This window comes from Nelusetta ayraudi, unplaced genomic scaffold, assembly GCF_046127955.1.
Source record: "Nelusetta ayraudi isolate G7.1 ecotype Tasmania unplaced genomic scaffold, CSIRO-AGI_Nayr_v1 ptg000048l, whole genome shotgun sequence".
Classification (NCBI taxonomy): domain Eukaryota; kingdom Metazoa; phylum Chordata; class Actinopteri; order Tetraodontiformes; family Monacanthidae; genus Nelusetta; species Nelusetta ayraudi.
The window spans coordinates 17007282-17031073 of NW_027466098.1; the positions used below are offsets into that span (position 1 = coordinate 17007282).

The following is a 23792-nucleotide window of genomic DNA, read 5'->3' on the forward strand; positions in this document are numbered from 1 at the left end:
AAAAAAAAAAAAGGTTTTCATTCTTTAGTAAACATCTGAGTGAGAACAGAGAAAATAAATAAATAAATAAAAATTTCCTTCTAACGATTCAATCTTTAATCCTCCTTAGACAAAATCTCTTGTGGATGGTTTTTACTTTTTCTTTTTTTTTTTGTTTTAAGTTTATATTTAAATTAAACATTGAAATAAGCAGGCCAATTATACGTCTGTGTGTGTGTGTGTGTGTGTGTGTGTGTGTGTGTGTGTGTGTGTGTGTGTGTGTGCGTTCGCGCGCGTCTCTGTGTACGTGCGTACATATAAAATATAATTGTGTGTGTATATATGTATATATACTAATATGTATCTGTGTGTGTGTGTGTGTGAGTGTGTGTGTGTAAACACACACACACACTCACACACATGCCATTGTATTGTTGCAAATATATTGAAATTTAACAGCAGATCATGAATGCGTCCACTATAATGCAGATGGATCCTTAATTTCTGTATTTTACATTTTTTTTAATTGCTTTATTTTACAAAACCTTAACATCTTGTCCCACATGGTGAAGAGGTTTTCTTGCATCACCGTGGTTGAAAGTCCTGCAGTCCTTTATAAAAAATAAATGATTTCAATATATTTCATTCTGTGACATTATAGTCGTGGTAAAGAGTGGATCGTGAGAGTTGAGTCACCTCGGACCAGTTTACCTTCCACTCTCTAAGTCACTGTGAACTTGACAAGAGTCTCCACCACGTGGCCATTGTCTAGCATTACAACTCAATGAAGCCTGCGTTTCTTTCCCTTCCTGACATTCACAGTCGGAGGAATTAAAGTCCTTTGATATTTTGGATTTTGAACTGAATCAGCCTGCAAATTCATCTGATAGATATTTATGTTCTACAGGGCAGATTATACTTTCCCAATATTCAGGCCAATGTCCAATACGTATTCTCTTGTTTTAAGGAAACATTTTATTTCTAAACGGTGGTACGTGTTGACAATATGCCCTGGCATGAAAAGCTGTGTTTTAGTGTCAACCTTCAGTTATTAAAATAATTTTTGGATTGTCTGCCATTCATAAGAAAGTATATATTTAAATACATAGACAATCGGATAGTTTTCAGATATGCAATTGCGTGATTTGACCACAAGAGGAGTGTAACACACCTGACTGTGCAACAGAGAGAAGGCCACGCAGCAAAATGAAACCCAAATTTCTTGAGAGGGTCGGTGAATTACCATGAATTCATATATGATTCCATTATAACCAACGGATTCATGGTAATTAATGCATGAATTAACGGTGACCATAAATTGACGTAGATCATGATGGACATTGCATGAAAACATGAAATATCATGGGTGGGTTGCCAGATGTGAGCAAACTTTGCAAGCTTTACAGTGCCGGAATCTCTCAAACTTACATGCCAAAGAAATGAATTCCAGATTGTTTATGTTTACATTTTTCAATGATAGAGACATGGAACAAGTTCAATGGGGTTTGACAATGTCCCTTTTAGTGTGTCTGGGTAAATAATTTATTGTTCTTACTATATGTATTTAAAAAAAAAAAAACAACAACAACAACAACCCTATTCATCTAAATGACACTGGACACCTGTTGTGTGTGCCAGCTGATCCTGACATCATGGGCACACCCAGTGGCATGATCACGCCTTTTCGTGTACGCTCTCATGTTGCTCGGCTTGTATTCCAGCACTCTTTGTTTATTGATGAAGTGCACTCGACAGGTGTTCGACTCCTGGACGTAAATGTGAGAGCGCAGCAGCAGCACGACACAGGAGTTGAACTTTAAGTTTTCCGACGGCGGAGCCACACACGAGGCGCAGCTCAGCTCAGCAGAGCGGCTCGAGTTACTGCCGGCACAAATAACTGGATACAGGAATCACACACTGAGCCCTAGTCCCTGCCTGCCTGTGTGTGTGTGTGTGTGTGTGTGTGTGTGTGTGTGTGTGTGTGTGTGTGTGTGTGTGTGTGTCGAGAGCAGGTGATGAGGGACAGGGAGTAGGCCACACCCCTCAGGGGGGGACAGACAGGTAAACAGACGGTCGCTCGGACACACGGTAAACACACACGTACACACACACACACACACACTCCCTCACTCAAAGACACACTCGCACTGATGATCTCAACAGCCTCCAGCACGGCAAACATGGTGACACAGGGCAAGTTTCAGATCAACGCTGAGGACAACGTCGAAGGTAAAGACATCTTCTGATGTTTTTATGTGTTTTTGTCACCGCCGTTGGTGCGTCAATTAGTAATAGACATTGCCATGGTGATTTTTTGTATTTTTTTTATTTATCATTATGATTATTTCATTATTCAATATTATATTTGGTGTTGTGGGTGTTAGTTTAAAACAACATCGTGCCACAAAAGATGAGAATGCGTGTCAGAATGTGCGTGCCTTTGAATGTGTCATCCCATATTAATGGAATTGTGTTCTATACATCTAACGGGACTTTTAAAATTGATTTTAAACTCTAATTTTAAAAATACATGGCGCAAACAACGGCTGTGATGTGTAAAGCGGACGCTCAAAACCTTCAGCTGTTTGGTCAGACAATCATCGCCTGTACACGTTCTAGACAATGCTGATTTCTTAATGTTGTACCAGCCTAATGGGGCGCACTGTGACTCGGAGGGATTTGGACAAGCCTCCAGTGTAATAGAGATGAATCACATTATCACGGGTAAATGAAGCACGGCACTGTTATGCACGAAGGCACTGGTGCGTCTTCACCCTTTAATATAAAGGAGATGGCAGTGGACCATAAGTTGATGGGAAGCCTAAGAGGAAAGCACTCGTCTCCAGAACCTAGTCAAAGGTTGAGCAGCACCTGTGTGAGCTCCAGTCAAAGCTGAAGCGTGTTTTTCTTCTTCCGCAGATAAGAGCTCTGGGAGACTGGGATGTTTTGGTTGGATACTGGTTCTCATGTCCCTCCTTTTTATTGCAGCAACTTTCCCACTCACATTATTTCTCTGTGTGAAGGTATGGATATTACCACTAGAAGAAGATCTCAGTGTCTGTGTACTGGACCTCCTGAAGCTATACGTGTATTTGTCACCTCTTTTTTTTTGCTCTCAAACGTGACTGATTTAAATGGGATTTAATCTTCAACTAAGTTTTAATAGTTTCCTTAATGTTTTAAAGTGTATTTACTTAAATTACAATCTAAAGGGGACTCCGCTTTTAGACTTGTGTGCCTATAGGTCAGGTGACTGTTGTGCAAATAGACTGTTCCTTCACATTTAAATGTATTTGCATGGCTGATTGTGTGTCCAACGTGCAGATTGTGAAGGAGTATGAGCGAGCAGTCATATTTAGACTTGGACGGATCACAGACCGCAAACCTAAAGGACCGGGTTAGTTTGAAATGTTTCACATGAGTCTTTGGTGTGAGCACAATCATTATGTTGCCCACTACTTTCACTTAATGAACTAAATAGAACGACTTCTGACGCAGTTGGTTACTGGTAAATAACTGGGAGCATTTTCTTTCAAGAAATTTGAACATTAAACTATTATAGTTTAGTAATTACTTTTAGTAGTAATTAGTAATAGTAATTACTTATTAATAAATACGTTGCCAGTCAAAAGGTCCATAAGAAAATTCTAATGTGTCTCCAGACTGTCAGTGAACTCAACTGAGCTATTGATCTTAAATGAGTAGAATAATGTCTTACACTGACTTCAATAAAGATCTAAAGCAAGCTCTTTACCTCCCGCCAGGGCTTTTCTTTGTTCTGCCTTGCACAGACAACTTTGTGAAGGTTGATCTGAGGACCGTGTCCTTTGACATCCCGCCACAAGAGGTAGGCCACTCTTCAGCCACCGAGAAGTGCTCGTCATCAACCGCCGCCGCGGCCTCACGCTCGCACCTTTCGCCTGGCAGATCCTGACCAAGGACTCGGTGACGGTGGCAGTGGACGGCGTCGTGTACTTCCGGATACACTGCCCCATCTCGTCTGTGGCCAACGTGTCCAACGCGCACTCGTCCACGCGGCTGCTGGCTCAAACCACCCTGAGGAATGCGCTGGGCACCAAAAACCTGGCAGAGCTGCTGTCTGACAGAGAGGGGATATCACTCAGCATGCAGGTGAGGAGGCAGCTATGACAGACAGACAGACAGACAGATACAGTAGATAGATACATACATACATGGATAGATAACAGATAGATAGGTAGATTAATAGACAGACAGACACACACACACACACACACACACATGCATAGACAGATACATACATAGATAGACAGGCAGACACATACATACATACATAGGATCCATACTTCAGTACCTGTTGAATGTTTCCCTGCAAGGAATCCTTGGATGAAGCCACTGATCCTTGGGGAATTAAGGTGGAGCGGGTGGAGATCAAGGACGTGAAGCTGCCTCAGCAGCTGCAGCGAGCGATGGCTGCCGAGGCCGAGGCCAGCCGAGAGGCCAGAGCGAAGGTCAGGACGAGGGCACGGCACCAACGCCGGGCTTCGCGCGACTCAACCAGGCTGAAAAAAGTACTCATGTTCTGGGTGTTTTGTGCGCGCGTCTCTTTCAGATCATTGCCGCCGAGGGGGAGATGAAGGCCTCCAGAGCTCTGAAGGAGGCCTCGCTGGTCATCGCCGAGTCGCCCTCGGCGCTGCAGCTGCGCTACCTGCAGAGCCTCAACTCCATCGCAGCGGAGAAGAACTCCACCATCATCTTCCCGCTGCCCATCGACATGCTGCAGTGCTTCATGCAGAGCAAGTGACAAAACAATGCGTTTAAGAACTTAGAATTCTATAAAGTAAAAATAAATAAATAAGAATAAGAATAATTCTTACAGGAAGTTCAAGGGTTAATCCGATTTGTATAATCAAAGACATTTTTATCAGAAATCAGATGCTTGTCACGTGTAGCCCCGATACTTTCAATATATTTGCACTTTCAGTTGTATAAATGTATTTTCTTATGAAAGCTTTATCTCTTCTAGAGACGGTCTATCTTCTAGATATGGTCACTTTTTATAGAGCGTTCAATATATTTTACCTCATCTGCAAAAGGAGCTATTTATCTTCTAATAAATATACAGTGTGTTCACTGAAAAAAAAATCCCATCTTTGGATGTTTCTTCTCTTATGCTGTGGCATTTAATACTTACAAAGTGCAACATATACAGTGAAGACATTAATGCCTCATCACAGACAGCAGTGTTTTTTTTTTTTCTCTAAGCTACAGTGGGAGTTTTGGAGGAGGTTGGACAGATCCTTACAGTCATGGATTGCCCGAGAAAAAAAGTAACCTGATGATAACATTTAACGTTTAACTTATCCAGAGCATGATTTTCTAAAATACAAAATACAATCGTCTGTAAACAATCAACACAAGTCCATTGATGAGCGGTGACAGTGACTGGATGTGAAGATAAAAAAATAACAAACGACAAACGTTCCGTAAAGGACGGCACGTTCATGTCCACAGGACACAGAGACGGTCAGTGCAATCTGAGGCCGAGTGGAGAGAAACAGGGTTTTCCGATTAAAAAGCGCCAGTGTCATGTGAAACATCGACGCCACCTGCTGCCAAATTCACACGAGCACGTTTCCGGGGGAAAGCGGATTATTAAATTACTAATTCTAACAATAAAACAGTTCAAGTTGATTTGTATATTTGCTGATTGCACTATCCTCTTTGAAGAGTTAAGTATACGCTATACATCCAGCCCATCCGACGAAAAGGATATCCTACTGAGTGTGATGTAAACATGAGGTTCCAGAGATGACAGTTGTTTGACTTCCCCGCCTGAAAATTCCCTTCAGCACCTGAGAATATTCTCGACAATGAGAAATGAGGTAATTTTCTTGTTGACTTTTCTCTAAAACTTTTTTTTAGGCAAAAACTTTTGGAGAAAAAAAAATGTGTCAATTGGAGAACTGAATGAGGACGTGTTAGCCGTTTACATCACACTTTGCTCGTAAGGTTATTCTGCGTCTAGACTTAAAACAATGTAATAAACAGGACATACATCTTAACAGCAATGACATTGAAGGTTTTTATGGCAGGTTGTGCAGCTTCACTGCTACAGTACATGATGAACCACTGTCACTACTTCCTCTTTGGTGGCTTCTGTTTCGGATCATGCGTTTGTCTTATTTTTTTTTTTTTGGCAGAATTTTTTTTTGTTGTTGTTTCTTATCTCCATTGTGTAGTTATGGGCACCATGTCACATAACATTGTGAGTATATTTTCAGAAAATTTACACCAAAGTTTGTTTCCCTCCCGGCCCAACCAATAATTCCTCTGAATCCTAGTGGAACACAGCTTCACTAATTCCCAGCTGAAAACCAGCCTGATGAAGGCAAATCTGCTGGAGGAGGATTGAACGCGCTCTGATTGGCTGCATGGTTCCTGACCCAACCCATACTAGTAAATAATTGGCTAAAGGTACATAGCAAGGATAGGCTGAGATGGATTCAGTCCAAACACCAAACCCACATCCAAAAGTAATCTTGACTTGCAGGGTAAATGATGGGTCAGGCTGGTCTGGATCCTCCTGTGACAGTTGCTTTGTTTTGCCCTATTTAACTGCTTCAGCATCAAACTTCAGGTAATCCTAAAATAAAATGCACTCTAACTGGAAGACGACATGCTTCAAAGAGAGCAAAACTAGCAGAGATTTTAAAAATCATCGTCAATGTCTTAATTACAATGAGTTGGCAGTAGAATGGAATCATGAGTTGCTCTGTCGTCGTTGGGATGGATGGTTGAGGTGAGATGGCTCACTAGTCTTTCCCTCCTGGTTTGTTTTCTTTTTCTTTTCTTCAAAATAATCCAGCAAGATAAACCTTCGCTGAGTTCGACTCGGCTTGCGGTTCTGCTCCGGTTCTGTGCCTCGATTGCAGCTGCTGGTGGGAGACAACGGACAGCGATGGCACCGACCGGTGTCCCAACTCTGCTGCACCCGGGACGTCCTGAGCGCGAGATGACGAGGCAGCGGCGGGTGAACATGGAGGCGGGAACGTAGAGATGAGGCACTGTGCTTCCTGTCCTGCTCTCTGGAGTCGGAGAGCGAGGGTCCGGTCCGCTGCGCCGTCACAGCACTTCCGCTTTGTCGAGCAGGACGGTGAATTTAAAAAACAAAAGTCGAGGGCTGAGAGTTCTTCAGTCGTTCAAGCCGGTGAGTCGAATTCCTTAGGGTGGGTTTGCATCACCGTGAAAATCCCATTTTAGCCCTGGGCAACATTCAGCAAAAAGCAAACAGGGGCTTCTAGTGGCAGATAAAATAACGCGTGTGATGGGAGTGATTCCACTGAGAAAGAGAGAGACAGAGGGAGAGAGAGAGAGAGAGAGAGAGTGAGAGTGAGTCATTGATGGTAGGAGTGTGGCCGAGCGGGAGAACCGGGTCCGGAGGAGGGTCGGTGGAGGGGGGAGGAGCTGGGGGACATCCGCGGGCTGAGCTCGCCTGTCTGGAGGCGCCACAGCAGCTCCTCGTTGGTGCGACTCAGCCGCTTCTTCTCGTTGCTCTCCTTCTCCACGTTCACCTGCAGGTTGGCGTTCTCCGCCGAGAGTTGCCTTTTTAGGGGGGGGGGGGGGGGATGAAAGGAAAAGGCGTCAACCCACGTGTCACGTGTTGCATCTAGAATCTAAGATGTTAATGTTCTTATATTCCACCCACTGACAGATCTTGGGGTCCTGTGGAAGCAAAATGTTGTGTGTTCTTTTGTGTGGAATTTGCATCGTTACAATATCATAATCATGACATCGTAATACTATATTAACATAGAGCACAAATCATATCACAGTCATATAAACATCTAGGCTTTACAGAGCATGTTTACTGTGCTTTGGTTTGGAAAATATTTCTACAGGGCTCCTTAAATTATCTTTGGTTGTGTTGTGATGTGCTAAAAGCTTCTCTGACCTGGAAACGGCAACATTCTTGTCGATTCTTTCCTTGAGGTCCTCGTTCTGCTGCTGCAACACCTGCACTCTCTCCTCCAGGTACACATTCTTTTCAGCCTGCTCAAAAACACAGGGAAGGAGGAGCGCCACATTAAATTCTTCAAAACTCGTGTCAAACTTCTGTGCACGAGTGCTTTGTGGATGAACTTAGGAAACATCGGCCCCGGCAGAAATTTGAAACCTACTATTTTCTCGAGCTCTGTGATCTTTAGGTCCTGCTGATGAATTTGTTGATTCTTCATCTCCAAAACGTCCTTCAAGCTCTTCAGGTCCTCCTCGATGTGTTTATACGGTGCCAGAGCGTCCTGGTTTCAGCAGATGTGATTAGAGTTAAGCCATTTGTAAAAGATTCTTCCGGCGAGAGAGGCTGCAGCGAAAGCCTTCGTCACATCCATCCTGGCAGCACTCACCACAATTTGTTCATCAGTGCTCCGGCGAAGAGCTTCTTCAAATCGCTTGGCTCTGTCTCTGAGACTGCGATTCTGAAAAGTCAGTGTGTCGACCTGATCCTAAAAAAATACAAACAAAATAAACGCTCAGCAACATCTTTTTGTGAAGAATAAATTATTGCTGTTTTTGCTTGGCGGAAGATCCATTACCTGCAGGGACAGTCTGATCTTTTCAAACTCCTCCTCCAGAGACTTGGTCTGCTGTTCGTGGGCCATTTTCAGATCTGGTGCAGGAAGTGACTTGTCAGTGCAAAACATTAACCCTAGCTCCAACCCATAATCCCAATCAACCCTAACCCCAGTGCCAGCACTAACCCTAACCCTAAATTCAGCTCCAACCCCAACACTAACCCCAGCTCCAACCCCAACCCTAACCCCAACTCCAACCCCAACCCCAACCCTAAATTCAGCACTAACCCTAACCCTAACCCCAGCTCCAACCCCAACCCTAACCCCAACTCCAACCCCAACACTAACCCCAGTGCCAACACTAACCCTAACACTAAATTCAGCTCCAACCCCAACCCTAACCCCAGCTCCAACCCCAACCCTAACCCCAACTCCAACCCTAACCCTAATCCAACCTCCAACGCCAATCCCAACCCCAACACTAACCCCAGCTCCAACCCCAACCCTAACCCCAACCCCAACCCTAACCCCAACTCCAACCCCAACCCTAATCCCAACTCCAACGCCAATCCCAACCCCAACACTAACCCCAGCTCCAACCCCAACCCTAACCCCAACTCCAACGCCAATCCCAACCCCAACCCTAACCCAAGCTCCAACCCCAACACTAACCCCAGCTCCAAATCTGAACCCCAGCAGCAACTCCAACCCTTGCCTGGGGAAGAGTGACAGGGTTAACTCTTACTCTTCACAGTCCTGGCGTGCTCTTCCTGCAGCGTGGCCAGCGTGTCACCGTGGGTCATCTCCATCTCCACCAAGGAAGCCTCATGGTCTTCTCTCATGTCCTCCACCTGAAGCCAGTGGATGGTCAGAATGGTCACAGATCATAGCAACAGTCAGGAGGGGGAGCAGTTAGACATCCTGCAACGTACCAGCTCCTGCTGCTTGAAGCGCAGATCCTCCAGCTCGCACTGCTGCTGTGCCCGCAGGCTCTTGTCCTCCTCCATGTGCCGCACCCTCAGCCGCTCCTCCAGCGCCCTGAGCTCGACCTGCTGCCTAGCCCGCAGACCCCGCAGCTCAGCCTCGAAACGATTCTCCTGTTTCTGCTTCTCCTGCTGCAGTTGCTCCCAGTTTGCCACACTGAAAGCTGGAGCACAATGTAGGACACAAGGAGCTTCACGTCAGGCTTCCGTAGTCACAAACTCAAAGGGGTGCTGGTCTCACTCATTTTTCTTTCCTTTCCAAAGGTCTTTGTTTTTTCTCTTTCACTCTTCCTTCTTGCATTTCCTTTTTATGCATTCCTCTTTCTCTACCTTTCCTGCCTGTCCTTTTCTTTTTCTACTTCATCTTTCTTTCTTTCTTATTTCAACCTTTTACTTTCCTTTCTTGCTCTGTATTTATTAAATGACTTTCTCCACATTTTTCCTCTAAATTTCCTACCCTTTTCTTCTTTTCTCTACATTTTGTCCTTTCCCTATTCTTCCTTTCACTTTTCTTTTGCTTCCTTTCTTTCCTGTTTGTTTCCTTCTTCCATTTACTTTTCATTTCCTTCACCTTCCGCTGCTTCTCCTTTCTATACTTTTCCTAATCTTTTCTTTCCTTTGATCTCCAATTCTTCCCTTCCTTCCTCCACATTTTCTTCGCTTTCCTCCTCTATATTTATTTTCTCTCTTTCTCTACATTTGTCCTTCCCTTCCTCTACATTTGTTTTGCTCTTTCGTTTCCTGTTTGAAATTAATCAGTCACAACAAAAGACGTTTACGGAGATGCAAAGTTTTCATTGAAAGAGTTTCTGTGGCTTCTCTGGTGCCCAACCTCTGTGACGGGACACTGTCTAAACATGCCATGCGTGCCATGCCAGACAGAGGTGGGTGACTCCCTGCGGAGCCGTGACTGTCGTGCTGTAGCCCACTTACCCACTTCATCCCTGATTCTGGCGAGCTCCAGGGACAGTTCCCTCTCCTTCACGATGGCACTCTCACTCTGCAATGCAAAGACACACAGCCATCAATAGATGTCTAGCTCGGTCTAAACTAGTGTGTAACGAATGCAATAGTTTGACCAGCAGATGAACTTGGAACAAGAGCAGCGAGGAAGAATGGAGGAGGAGAGCACCAATTATCTTCTGTCCTCGTCCGGGACACACTGGGATGATATGCATGGCTGCAGCCGCATCTCATTAGTAAACAGCTGTAAAGTCCAGGATGATTTGGTGCAATGTGGTGGGGGAAAGGTCAAACAATGCTCCTGCTGTGGTTTCCAGCTTTGATAACAGTCAGAGAGGAGTCTCAGCATACTCATTTTCCTTATTTTTCTTTCTCTTTCTTGAATATATTTTCCGGTTCCTTTAAATCCAGGATCCCAACATACAGGTCTATTTATTTGTCAGTAAGAAAGATAAAATTCTAAAACCTGTTGTTGACTCAAAGTTGTTGAAATCTCATCATGCATGTGTGTAGAACTGCAGTTATCATGGCTGCGGCAGTATATGAAAAAAAAACAAAAAAAAAAACGCAGCGTGTATGAAACACCATCACCGTCAGTGCTCGAACAGTCCTCATCTGCCCCCCAGTGGCGATTCCTCATGACGTGACGTCCTCAAATTAAATGTGACTCACAGCGGAAGGAAAAGCCGAATGAGGAAATAACTTCTGATCTCAACGGTGTGGGACGGCTGTGTTCGCCGTTCCCGGGAGGGAAGCTGACAAACGGAGAGTGCTGGGTGAAGTATGGACGAGGGCAGTGGACGGCGTGTCTCCAAGCTGGTGATGTCATCACCAGCGAGGAAGAGGATTTACTCCCCCCCAGGGAGGCTGCCGTGACATCACGAGGGACAATGGATGGATGGAAGCTCTGAGAGCTCCACCTTTGCCCTTTATCGTCATTCTTCTCCGTCCTGCCCATCCTCCACCTCCACCTCCTCCTCCTCCACCTATTCATTTCTCAAGGGAGCAGTGTGACACGCATTCTGATGTCCCCATCTGATATTCCGCCCTCACCACGGCAACCTAATCCATGTCTGGGAAGGAGACTAATGACCATTTATATTGTCAGTTACAGTGGGAAGTGTTTAGTGTGAGAAAGAGAGAAAAATACCCCCTCCACCCCCACCACTCCCCCCCAAAAAAAAGAAAATAGTGCAAAATGAAAGCCACCAGGTGACTAGAAAGTCCTCAGGACAATAAAATACTATAAGGAAATTATTTCCCCTATGTATGCCACCCTCAAGTTGGCTAAAACATCATTTAAGCCAGTCCAATAATTATTGGATCAAAGTACAGCACATGCGGAACAAAAGCTTCCCAGTCTCTTTATTCTGCAATCAGATCAGTTATAATTGTTGCCATCACAACATCTCGCTCGACAGCAACATGTTTGCTGGACTAGGCTTCAAATATTAACTCACTAAGCTGTGACTAAAAAGATCACAAACAGGGAACCAAACAAGCAACCTGAAATCCAGCTGCATCAGGAAAACCGGCAAACAAGTCGCTATGAAGCGCTCCTGGAGTGTCAAACGCACACATGTTACACAAACACAAACAAGTGATGGAGAGAGACAGAGAGAGAGAGAGAGAGAGAGAGAGAGGGACAGGGAGAGAGAGAGAGAGAGAGAAAGAACCAAACAAAGGCAGCATAAATAGTGTGATCCCTCTGGCTGCAAGGCAGCGCAGAGCCGCTTTGACTCAGCACAATCATGCACATCCTTCACCCGCCGCTCTTCTCCCTCCCTGCACGCAAGTGAACTCAATGACCACCTTGACCACCACCACCACCATCGCTTGACTGCGACCGTGCAAAACACACACACACATGCGCACACCAGCACGACACTGAACATGAAGGGAAGGAAAAAAAAAACCTGGATGCCGACACCATCCCGCCGCCTGCAGAAGGTGCTGCGCCTTTTACCGCTCGCCGCACGCAGCGCAGTGGGAGGAGATGCAGCCTGCAGCAGCAGCAGCAGCAGCAGCAATGGACCATCGCATGCTAGCGGACGGCAGCATCCCTGAGCCGAGTGAGGAGCCGGTGGCCGCGAATGCCAGAGCGTGGGTGGGGGAGGGAGCGAGGAGAGGAAAGGAAAAAGGAGGATGGGGAGGAGGAGGGGGAGGAGGAGGAGGAGGAGGAGGGATGCTGGCGAGCAGAGCCTCACCTCATCTCGTGGTTTTGCGACCGGCGTTTACGACTGCTGGAACAAAGACTGGCAGCCGCCTGGCGGCTCTGCCTCCCTCTCCTCCCCTTAAACCGCCCCATCCACACGCCCTGGATCACCAGGCATGCTGGGAAGCAACACACACTCACACACACCAACACACACAGATACACACCAGCACACATGCACACACACCAACACACACGCCTACACACCAACACACATGCACACGTCGAGGGCTTTTGCATCTTTGAAATGGAAAAAAAAAAAAAAAAAAAAGGAGTGGCAGAGGAGAAGAGGATGAAGGGAGATGATCAATAAGCGGCCAATTATATTCTCAGCAACACGATGCCTCTAAATCACTCTGCACATACAGTAGGTGGGGTTAAATAGAAACAAGCATGTTGGAAGCTGCAAAGCAGCAAAACAAATAATAAAACACACACTGAGAACGAAGGAAGAGAGCTGCGGTGTTGAATTATAAGGTGATGAAGAGGATGAAGATGTGGGACAAGTAGTGGACATTTTTTTGGGATACAGGCATGGGCAAACTACTACATTAATAATCAGTCTGTATTTCCTCCATGTTTTCTTCATGGAGTCTTTTCAATAAAGAGCTAAACACTGTGGGGCTTCAAAGACACTGATTTGGCTGCAACTTTGCTTTGGTTCATTTTCAACTGATATTAAAGCAACATGTTTTCTACATATCCCATGGTGTATTTTTTCCTCCTGTGAGGTGGCTCACCAAAACACTCCATCCATCTGATGCAGCCACAGCTCTTCAAACACATAAATGATTTTTCCCAAATCAAAAATTCGAGGGGTGTCCGAAAACTTTCGTCCACTGGTGTAAGACGTCCCAGATGTGCCGATATGAGACGACAGCGGGTGTTCTGCCAGTCACAGTCTGTCTGACAGTCACTCTGGCTGAGGGCAAGGTCGGGTCTGGAAGAGTTCTGCTCTAATCTTGTCTGTCGCCGCCTGTTGCGGAGCAGAAACCGTGGGCGGGGCTGACAAATTGATTAAATGCAAGCGGAGGAGCAGGTAAAGCCGACAATCAGACACTTCAATCCGGCAGGGAGGAGTTTCAGTGCAGACAGGCGGTACTTCAGAAGCTGGAGGACAGCGCGGGTTCTGGAGATCCAACGCAACCCAACGACAAACGACAAGACTGACGACTCTCCTCTACTCTGCTCTGCTCACCGGCTCATCAGTATTTCCCCATCACTGCCTTCAGTGAGGGAGGAGACCACACGGGAGGATTCCAAACAGCAAAGCAAGCAACAGGCTTTGTGAACAAAGCGACGCTGACATCAAAATAACACAGAAGCGACACTTCGGCTCTGAAGTACCTTTCCCACATTGTTCTCTTCACACTCAGCCTTTTAGTTGAAAGATGAATGAATGTGTGACGATGACAAACAAGTCCATCTAAAGCAGAGGATGCTTGAAGTTGGCAGCTGACTGAGAATGTGTTTGCCTGATTTCCCACCGCTTGCCTACCTTCTGACAGAAGTGCTGCGTGGTGATGCTGAAGACATCCAGGCACATGGAGGCCTTCTTGAACTGGGCCTGCAGGATCTGCAGCTGGAGGTTCTGCTGCTCACAGCGCTCCCGCAGCTGCTGGATCAGAGCTCGGTCCAGCTCCTGGGTCCTCTCAGTCTGGTTGGCCGACCGCCCGCGCACTGCACAACAGAACACTGTGTCAAAATAAAACTCACTTAGAGTCATCCACAGGCCGGCATATTGCTGTCGAAGGACATGCCCAGATTAACTGCACGTCTCGGAACTGCAGGTGTTTATTTCCGCTCACAAACGACCCACCAATAAATCCAATTACCTCTCGGTAAATATTATATTATTTTCTTATGTTATCAGCAGGACAGAGGGGCAATATGCTGACTGACTTTCCAATGTAACCTGACCCAGCAGAATTTCCACCAAAGGAGCCATGTAAGCCTAATAGGCTCTCCTTCTTGTTGCTATGGCAACAGCAGGCTGCTGCCACAGGCCCTGTAATAAAGTGGAGGGAGTGGAAGATTTTTAAAGAGACAGGAGACGCTGAAGGAAAAGGTGCTGATCTGGTCTTTCTTGCCTCAAAAAAAAAAAAAAAAAAAAAAATTTAACCACACATTTACTCTGAGTAAAAAAACAAAACAAAACACTGTGTACACATGTTGTGATGTGTGTGTGTGTGTGTGTGTGTATGTGTGTGTGTGTGTCACCCACCAGGAGACTGTGGCTTGGGGGAAATCACTGCAAATCGTTTGGACGACTTGGCAGGTGTCACAGCTTCTCTCTGCACGTCTCTTCTAGAAGCTGCGTGACGAGAAAGTCCTTTCATTATGTAACACACATATTTGCGACCATCTATCACTGTCACAGTATATGTTGAAACACCAGAACACTCGGCTTGAAAAACAAGTGAACGAGCACAATTAAAATAAAAAAAGATCCATTTCGATCCGTTGGCAATGTTGAGAAGACAGAGATTTTCTAGGCGTGTACAGAGTATTTGTTTTTCCTAAAATACATTATATGATTTTATTATAATTATAAATATTTTTAGTTTTTTTTCAAAACATCACTTTATGAAAAAAGCTATATGGTAGCGTTGAAATAGATTCAGTAAAAATGCAATTTCCCCTAGTCACCACTAGGTGGAGCTGCTGCTTCTCCTGCTCATGTGGTTTGTTTTTTTCTTTTTTTTCTTTTTCTTTTTTTGCAGCAGCTACAAGCCTGCACATGCCCCGCAGATCCACTCTGTGACCACTGGGTGGTGCTAATCCCGCATCACCGGCAAGTCCCCCGAATGAGGATGCAGACTCGTAAGAGGCAGCAGTGAAGGAAGATTCGTCTCGCACCGTCTTCCTCCTCGAGTGATGCAACAACGCTGCAACAGTGTTTTACCGTCAATTCACTTTCCTTTCAGTCTCACGTGACGTCGTCGCGGCCTCAAAGGCGAAGTCTGCCAAATTCTCCCCTACCTGGAATGATGTTCCGTTCAAAGCCTGTGACGTTCACTCACCAAGTGGAGAGGAGCGTTGCGGCGGGAGACTGCGGCGCTGCAGGCTGGGAGCGTTGGGAGGTTGGGACCAGTTCTCCTGGGAGGCCTCGCTGGCTTTGGTGAGAAGTATGTCGCCGCTGCCAGGATCTGGAGAAACAGATTGAGAGAGAGAGAGAGAGAGAGAGAGAGAGTTGCCAGATGTTTTTCAGGCCTTTTGATGGCGGAAAAAAATAATCAGGATTTATAGTTTAACTACCATCGATCAGTTGGCCAGCTACTAAAACATTAATGTGCAACAAATTCTCTTAAATTTCACTTTCTCTGCCAGCTGCTGAAAATCAATTTACTAGAATGTTGTTGTATGTTGTATTTTTCTTTTGCACAGCAGTAGCAGCAGATCTCTGCTGCTACTGCATTTCCTTGGAGAATATTTTCTCAACTGGGGAAATTTAACCAATGGATATTTCTGCAAACTTGTTAATTATTCAGAAAAGCTGGTATTATGCCTCTGGCTCTCGGCAAACATGAAAGGCTTGTATTTATGGCTGTTTTTAAGGCTCAGTGATGATTAATACACACAGAGGTGGAATCAAGAAAGGTTTTTTTTATGTACAGTTAATGACTTTTACTGTACAGAGAGTTCAACACTTTGGTTTTTTGCTTCGAGAGTAAACCGGACGGCTCCTGTTACCCTCATGCAAAATTCAGCAGCTTAGTCAATGACAGTGCTGCACCTTGAAGTAACTGAGCAGTCCCAGAGGCTGAAGGTCCTTGAACCCAAACATAATCTCGAAAAAAATTTGACAGTGAAAGGTCCCTTTTTCATAGACAAAATAATAATTCACCAGTCATTTCTATTAAAAAAAACAGGCGTCTCAAGTCTCAAAGACCTTTGGTCTGCTACAACTCTTTACAAATGTGTGCTGGAATCAGCCATTTGTGATGTCACACAGGGTAATGATAGCACTCTCAAGGAAATGGCGCTGCACAACAAACTGGAACATCAAGACGGTGAAACCAGTCTCGAAACGACTCTCAGCAAAGCCAAGCGGGAAACATCAAGATGAACACATATTGAATGGCAGATTGCTCCACATATTGGCCACATACTGTCCACTCCGACGTGGCTCCTTTAAAGGAACTCATCTAGGAAAACACCGACGGAACACTGTGAACGTTTCACCCGGCAGATGACAACAGAGACGCCGGCCGAACGAGGACGGCGACCGGCGGATGACTCACGCTGCTAAATTGCCTCCTTTCTCTCCCACAGTTACAGAACAAATCCCCCCCCCACCCCACCCCCCCCCCCCCCCCCCCCACCCCACCCGCAGTCGCTGCAGTCATCCCCTGCCTGGCTTGGAGAACTGAACTCGGGGTCGCAGCAGGCTGTGGTTAGAGCAGCCTGAGCAAAACCGATGAGTGTCCTCCTCAGAAACCTCCTCTCTGAGAGGATGCGGTCGCTCTCCTTCAAAACGCTTCGCTGGAGTGAGTCCCCCCCCCCGTGTCGGCATGTCTGCAGTCTAACAAAGACCGACTGTCGGAGCCAACAGCCAGAAGGAAAACATAAACATCCAAGCTGCCAGTAATGTAAATGAGCCCGCGAGTGCTTGACAATCTGGCTTCGATTCTCTGCTGAGTGAAAAAAAAAAGGGGAAAACAACTTCAACATGTCTCGGATTAATGCTGGTCAACCAAATACTGCTTTCCACCCTGAGCTGCTGGTGAAGCAGGGCCGAAGCTGGGGCCAAATGAAGCCTTCAGAGTGTACAGTACGTTAGCTCGCAGAGAGGAGGATCATCAGCCGGCTCGAGATGGAGATCAACAGATCTCAAGAGTGCGTGCGCTGAGACGCACCGGGGGGGAAAGAGAAGAGCTTCCCAGATTATCCCGGCACTCCCAGACTCCGTCTCCTCCTGACGCACACGCACACACGCCCAGCATCCAGCCGCCTCGCACCACTTCTTTATTCCAGGGATTATAAATAGAGAAGAACTGCCACCGACATGTGACTGAGTGTGTGTCTGTCCCTGCGTGCGGGCTGAGCCGGCAGCTGTTTGCACTCTGGAGGAGGCGTCTCTATCTACTCAAGCCGGGTTGGATTCAGTCAGTCAGTCAGTCAGTCGGCGCGCTCGTCCTCGGTGGACACGGGCCAGCGGAAAAGTTTGAAGGTGGCGTGGAAGTCACGAGATTCTGGCAGTCATAATATTATTGTTGCATGTCTTAAGCTATTTAGTCTGGAAGTGTGAAGGACACAGTCTCACGGAAGCAGCAGGGGAGGAAAAGTCACTTGTGCTGAACAGCATATTTTCAGCTCAGAGGAAACTGAAGGGCGGTTACTATAGTAACTGAAGATAGCAGGGGCTGTCGCTGTTACAGAGGAACTAAAGGGATTTAGAAGCATCTCTGCATAAAATCTTTCAGAAAGTCAGAATATTCACAGAAGAAAAGCTGTTTGATTTTTTTACACTGTCACGTTCTCAGCCGGGTGGCGAAAAGCGGTGTGATTTGTCCAACAGCTGGTGACTCACCCTGAGGGAGCTGACAGCGGTCGCTGTCGTTTGATTGGTTGCTGGACGCGGACGAGACGCTGGAACTCCGCGCGAAGCCAAAAGCAGTGAGTCGGGCTGGAAGGGAGGAGAAGCCTGGAGGACGCAGACCGGACTGGCCCGGTTTCAGCAGGTGGCTCTTAGGGGCCCCGTCCCCTGGACCCTTGTCCCCTGGACACACACACACACACACACACACACACACACACACACACACACACACACACACACACACACACACAAAAACAACAACAACAGTTGTATTAATACAATAGTTTAATCTTTGAAAGTGTAATCTTAATCTAAATTTTTAAGATGTCGAAGTCGTCTCACCTGTGTGGTCCTGGTATCTGTGAGTTGAGACTCCGGCTGCATGACCCGATTGGTTTGGGGCTGACCTTTGACCCAGCTGCTGAACCCTCGCCTTGGCTGCTGGTTGCCTGTTGACAGCTCCTAACCCCAGCTGAGGCCTCAGAGCCCTGGGTGAACGGAAGGCACCGCTGCCCTCAAACTGGAGAAGGAAATTTTAAAGAAAAAAAATGAAAAGGTTTGACACAGTTGCTTAAAGTTAGCGTTGCTGTTAGCTTAAATGCTTCATAGCACCTTCAGCACAATAAAGGGTGACTTATGTTTTTGTATCATTTCCACTCATCATCATCATCATCAGTCGTCATCATATGACAGCTTTTTTTGAACATGCATTCCCTGGTTAAAGAATAAAATAGAACAGATGTACTTTAATGATCCCAAATTGGGAAACTTCACCACCACAACTAAAGCACCAACAATACTGGTTGTTTAACTGGATTGCATCGTCTCACCTCTTGGGGAATTCTTTCAGCCGTGTCCTTATGAAAACTGTTTGACTTCCCACCCAGCTTCTGAGGCCCGGCGCCACCCGGAGGCTTCATCCCGGTGGCAGCCGCCCTCTGCACTTCCTGTCTGTACGAGTCGTTTGGCGCGGCGGGGGAACATTGTGCAGGTGTGGATTTCGACTGATACCCGCCTTTGGGATCTTTAAGAGCCGTCGGGCTGGCGTAAGACGAGAGCCTCAGAGGGTGGGGCGGAGCTTCGAGCGCGGCGGCGTCGCTCACGTTAGCTTGGGGATTCTTCCGAATGTAGGTGATAATTTTGGGCCGAACATTTTTGGGCCTCTGAGGAGGAGAGGACTTCCTGGGCTCAGGCTCCCTCTGCTGCTGAACCGGGACGGGTTTGGGTATGCCGCTGCCCACAGCGGCCCTGGCGGGCGGTTTGAGCCCCTGGCCTCTTTGAGGAGAGTTACTGCGCTCCAAACTCACGGCCCTCATGGCCGGGACCTTGGCCGGGGAGCCGGGCGGCCGTCTGTTGGGGGAGAAGGAGGACGTCCGAGGGGAAGCGGGGGCCACCTGTCGACTGGGGCTCATCCACGGCTTCCTGCCCTCTCGGTTTGCGGAGCCGCAGTTGACGCTGCCCTCGAACGAGCCCTGCTTCCTCAGGGAGTTGTCGAAGGAGTGCTGCTTCCGGAAGGTGTTCTCGAAGGACGGCTGCTTCTTCAGGGTCCTGTCGAAGGAGTTTTGCTTCTTCAGCGTGTTGTCGAACGACCCCTGCTTCTTCACGCCTCTGGCTTCCAGCGACGACTGCGTCCCCCTGGAACTTGTTTTGCATGGGCTGCAGTTCGCCTCGGCGTCTTCGTCAGCCTGCGTGCTTTTATCCATTTTACTGGCTTCTCTCTGCGATGTGAGTTTTTCTGCTTGTCGGCCCTGCTGCTCAGTTTTTCTCCCCATCTCTGAGGCTCTCTCCCAAACAATGGCTCCTGCCTCGTTTCTCTTATTATTGTTCACCCGGCACTCGTCAGCACTCTCCTTCCTCGCATTCGCCTCCGGCTGAACCGCAGAATTCAAATTCACATCCACGTCCTCATTGCGTTTTGTGCTTTTTGCTAGGGAATGCTGATCAGCTTTTCGACAGGCCTCGACGTTGTGCGCAGAGTCAGTGGTCTGAGTGGTGCTGGCGTTGTCCACGATTGACATGGTGGACACACAAGAATGAAAAACGTCCGCATCCGAGTTCAACTCCGCCCTGGACGCCTCCGTGCTCTCGGAGACGAGGACGACGCTGGAATCCTGCTCGCCGGCACCGTGCAGGTTTGACTTTCTCTCCTCTCTGGTCTTACTGAGCTTTGACGCCTCCTCCTCCGCCGTCGCTGCTTTGCTGCGGGGTGAAGATCCGACCCGGACGTCCTTCCGGTCTGCAAGGCCGACGAAATCCTCCTCCTCCTCGATCACGTAGGACTCCAGCTCCTGACACTCCAGCATCTCAAACTCGGCCAGCTCGGGGTCGTCGCACTGGGAGTCTGTCCCCCACACGATGACTTTGTCCTGCTCGGACAGGGTGCCGGTGTCCAGCGTCCTCCTGTCGTCCTCTCCGGGGACGTTAGCATTGGCATCTCCATCAGCCAGCCTTCCGTCCTCCTCGTTGTTGTTCCTCAGCTGGCTCTGGAAGGGTTCTCGTCGCTCACACATTCTGGGAACAGCTTTGAGTTTAAAAAAAAGAGTGGGAAAAAAAGCCCTCAGGAGCAGTTTACAAATGGAGCATCCATGAAGTCCACCAAGAAGAACAAGTCTCTCCACTGGTTGAAGTGTCTAAAACTGAGTTTCACATTTTGCTGAAACATACTGGGGTATCAGCATGTCAAGGGAGAAACATTGATCTTTACTGTGTGACATCAAGAGTCCAGATCCTGCAACAAAAAAAAGACAAAGCAGATAATAAAAAATGTGATGAATATGTGAAAAATAGCCTGTGACAGATAATAGAGATTTCTGCTCTTTTTCAGACAATCAAAAAAAGCTCTGCTGCAGCAAATATATCAGCTGAAATTAGTTTGAGCCATAGATTGCTGAGAGACTTGGCTGACTGATGATCCCTCTGATCCCATCACTTCCTAATTAAGTCCTAAATTAAACTGTACTGCAGCAAATTATGTATTCGCCTTCTTATGAAGATAAAACTGAGCAGTGTGATAACAGATATCGCTCCATGTTATGAGCCTGGATCGTCTCAGGTTTTCATCAATTCTAACCAAGGTCAGTGTCATTTGATATGTAAGCCCTCTTAAAGCCACCATTGAATCTGGAATCTGGAAGCACTTTACACTTACGTGTAGACAGCGCTTTTTTTTTTGGCCGACAGGTCGACATCCGTTGCAAATGCTGCCTCAGCACCTGCACTGCAGAACAGGGTGCGAAGAATCAAATTCCTCTGCACCTGCCTTCCTGCAACCAGCCTCCCTGTACACTGACTGCTGTACTGCAGAGCTGCTGTTCGACCACATAAAATGAAAGACCCCCGTGGGGCGAGCAAACAACCGGCAAGCAAGGCTCCAGTAATGATACTTATGCGTGGGATGCCTCAAGCAGCCTGACGAGAGATGAAAAATGGGAGAATAAAGTCGTTCCCCCAGGAGGAAGTGCGGCCTGCCAACAGGAGTGTTGTTTTGTGTTGTTGTTGCTCTTTCAGCTCTTCAGTAGCCACAAGTGCCAAAGAGCTGTAAACTACTGACAATTAAACTGCACATCAAAATTGTTACAAAAATGTCATAAACACAATCATCAACAACAACAGTTAATGTCCAACCACAAAATCAACCTTTGAAGCAGCTTTTAACATTTAACCTCCAAGAAACCCAAACACACAACTCGTCCTGAACATTACTGCTTAACCTGTGGAAACAACCGCGGCAGTGTGCTGAACTAAATTCACACCGCTGCTCCCACACAGTCAATGACTTCCCTTCCTTGCTGAATGAATTTGGCAGTGCAGAGATTATCAAACGCTTTCAATTTATTTCACCTTCAACACGACGCTGTGGAACTCTTGACGTCACAGGCTGGTAGTGGAGGAGGAGAAGTGCAGCCTGGGTACCCAGACCGGCCGACGGCTTATTTCCACTCCATTTGCCTTTTCCACCCTCTCTTACCCTGCCACTGATCTACTGTACAGACCAGATGTCTGTGTTGCTCATCCACTCTTCTATTTTCCCCAAACATCTTTCTTCATTTGAACCCATTATTCATATTCACTGCAGCAGCCGAGAGCGTGTTGACAGCGCAGCAGCAGAAGGGAAATTGAGGAAATATATGTTCCCTCCCTCCCAACATGCTTCCCTGAGCACGGTTCCCCATCCCCCCTCTGCTCAGCATTCTCACCCGCCGCCACCTGCCGCCTGATGTACACCACCGTGTGGAGTCTTTCTCCAGGCTCTCTTACACAACCTGGATATTTTTGCAGGTGACTGGGAAAGGAAGCTAAAACAATTTGTCTTCTCGTGAAGGACCCTGGAATCATTGAGGCTTTGCAGAGACACACCACAGATTGAGGACCTTTGTACGCCTGACGCTTAAACAGGGACCCTCATAAAATATTGAGGATGGATGAAAATGGAGGCGTTGGTCCCCGACATCTTTGTGCAACCAACCGAAGCTTATCAGGATCAAGCTGGAGTTGTAGGAAAAGGGAGTGTTGCCCTGAAGTCTACATCTGGCTGCAGGCTCAGAGGGAAGGGTCAATACCTTTGGAGCAAAAAGCCAATCTTCAATTTTAGGGATGATGATTTTCATGTTCAATTGTTGACTTAACATTTTCGAAGTGCATCTACACCATTGATATGAGGAGAAATCCTTTCTATACAACCAGTGGTCTGCAATCATCTACACAAGCAAAATGATGCTGTTAATAATGGAGGCAGTGGATTTCCTACATGAATCAGGTGAACCAGCAACCCTCCCACACACTTTGATAATTCACACATTGAAATGTTACATCAACTGCGCCAGAATTTGCATCCATCGCAGTGCACAGCAGGACGACGACTTGACAATCGTGACGTTATATATGCCAGACACCTGCAACAAGGGGCCGATCATCTGCACGCTCTCCTGCAGAACCAATAAAGCCACCGGCCGACCGCACACGCCCACCATCCGCGAAGGGAAGGTACTTACCGTTCGGATCCGAGCAAATCCTCCGCAGGAAGGGATGGATGGTGTGAAGGAGGAGGAGAGGATGAAGCAGGGGAAGGAGAAGTGGGAGAAGGTTTACATTCACGATGAGCCGTTGTGTGGAGGACACCATCTGCAGCGTAGCCGTGAAACAGGGAGGATGAAGAGGCTCGACTCGACGCCCGCGCCCGCACGACCACAAGCCGCCCCCTAGTGGCACAACTCGGTCACTTCCACACCCCTCCTAAACTCGCGCTCAAATTTCTCTGTAGTGAGACAAACTAAAACCCACTTATCTTTGGTTTGTTCGAAACTGTAATTTTTTTTTGGCTTCTAACTTCCGGTTTAGCCTGATTAGCTTGGCTTGAAACATTTTAGCAGAGAGAAAAAAAAAATTACCAAACCTTTATTTCTACTCGTTCATTTTTGTGTTCAAATAATTCCTCATCGTATGACAATAGTTGTGAGGAAAGGAAATTCCACACGCACGCACACTTAATAGTTTCTTCTCATAAGGCCAAAAAAAAAAAAAGAGGATCAGAATACGTTAAAGAAAATGAGTCAGACGTC

At 46.9% G+C, this 23792-nt stretch overlaps 2 protein-coding genes across 4 annotated transcripts; one reads left to right on the plus strand and one right to left on the minus strand.

Moving 5' to 3' along the window:
* The first annotated feature begins 642 nt into the window (after positions 1-642).
* On the plus strand, positions 643-4816 carry stoml3a (stomatin (EPB72)-like 3a). Of its 2 annotated transcripts, none has more exons than XM_076036768.1 (8): positions 643-1950; positions 1987-2208; positions 2899-3002; positions 3304-3376; positions 3744-3826; positions 3907-4110; positions 4335-4469; positions 4571-4816. In XM_076036768.1, the coding sequence occupies exons 2-8, from the start codon at positions 2130-2132 to the stop codon at positions 4760-4762; spliced, it is 870 nt and encodes a 289-aa protein (XP_075892883.1). In that variant the 5' UTR covers positions 643-1950; positions 1987-2129; the 3' UTR covers positions 4763-4816. The 2 variants fall into 2 exon arrangements, with proteins under 2 accessions (XP_075892883.1, XP_075892882.1); XM_076036767.1 differs by having other exon boundaries at positions 643-1946.
* Positions 4817-4907: 91 nt separating this feature from the next.
* Positions 4908-23403, minus strand: mtus2b (microtubule associated tumor suppressor candidate 2b). Of its 2 annotated transcripts, none has more exons than XM_076036766.1 (15): positions 23226-23403; positions 19065-20962; positions 18577-18754; positions 18226-18414; positions 15716-15841; positions 14917-15006; positions 14191-14372; positions 10448-10514; positions 9464-9678; positions 9277-9382; positions 8553-8626; positions 8364-8462; positions 8139-8258; positions 7913-8010; positions 4908-7563 (listed from the first exon to the last, which is right to left on the minus strand). In XM_076036766.1, the coding sequence occupies exons 2-15, from the start codon at positions 20742-20744 to the stop codon at positions 7356-7358; spliced, it is 3432 nt and encodes a 1143-aa protein (XP_075892881.1). In that variant the 5' UTR covers positions 20745-20962; positions 23226-23403; the 3' UTR covers positions 4908-7355. The 2 variants fall into 2 exon arrangements, with proteins under 2 accessions (XP_075892881.1, XP_075892880.1); XM_076036765.1 differs by having other exon boundaries at positions 7913-8013.
* Positions 23404-23792: the final 389 nt, after the last annotated feature.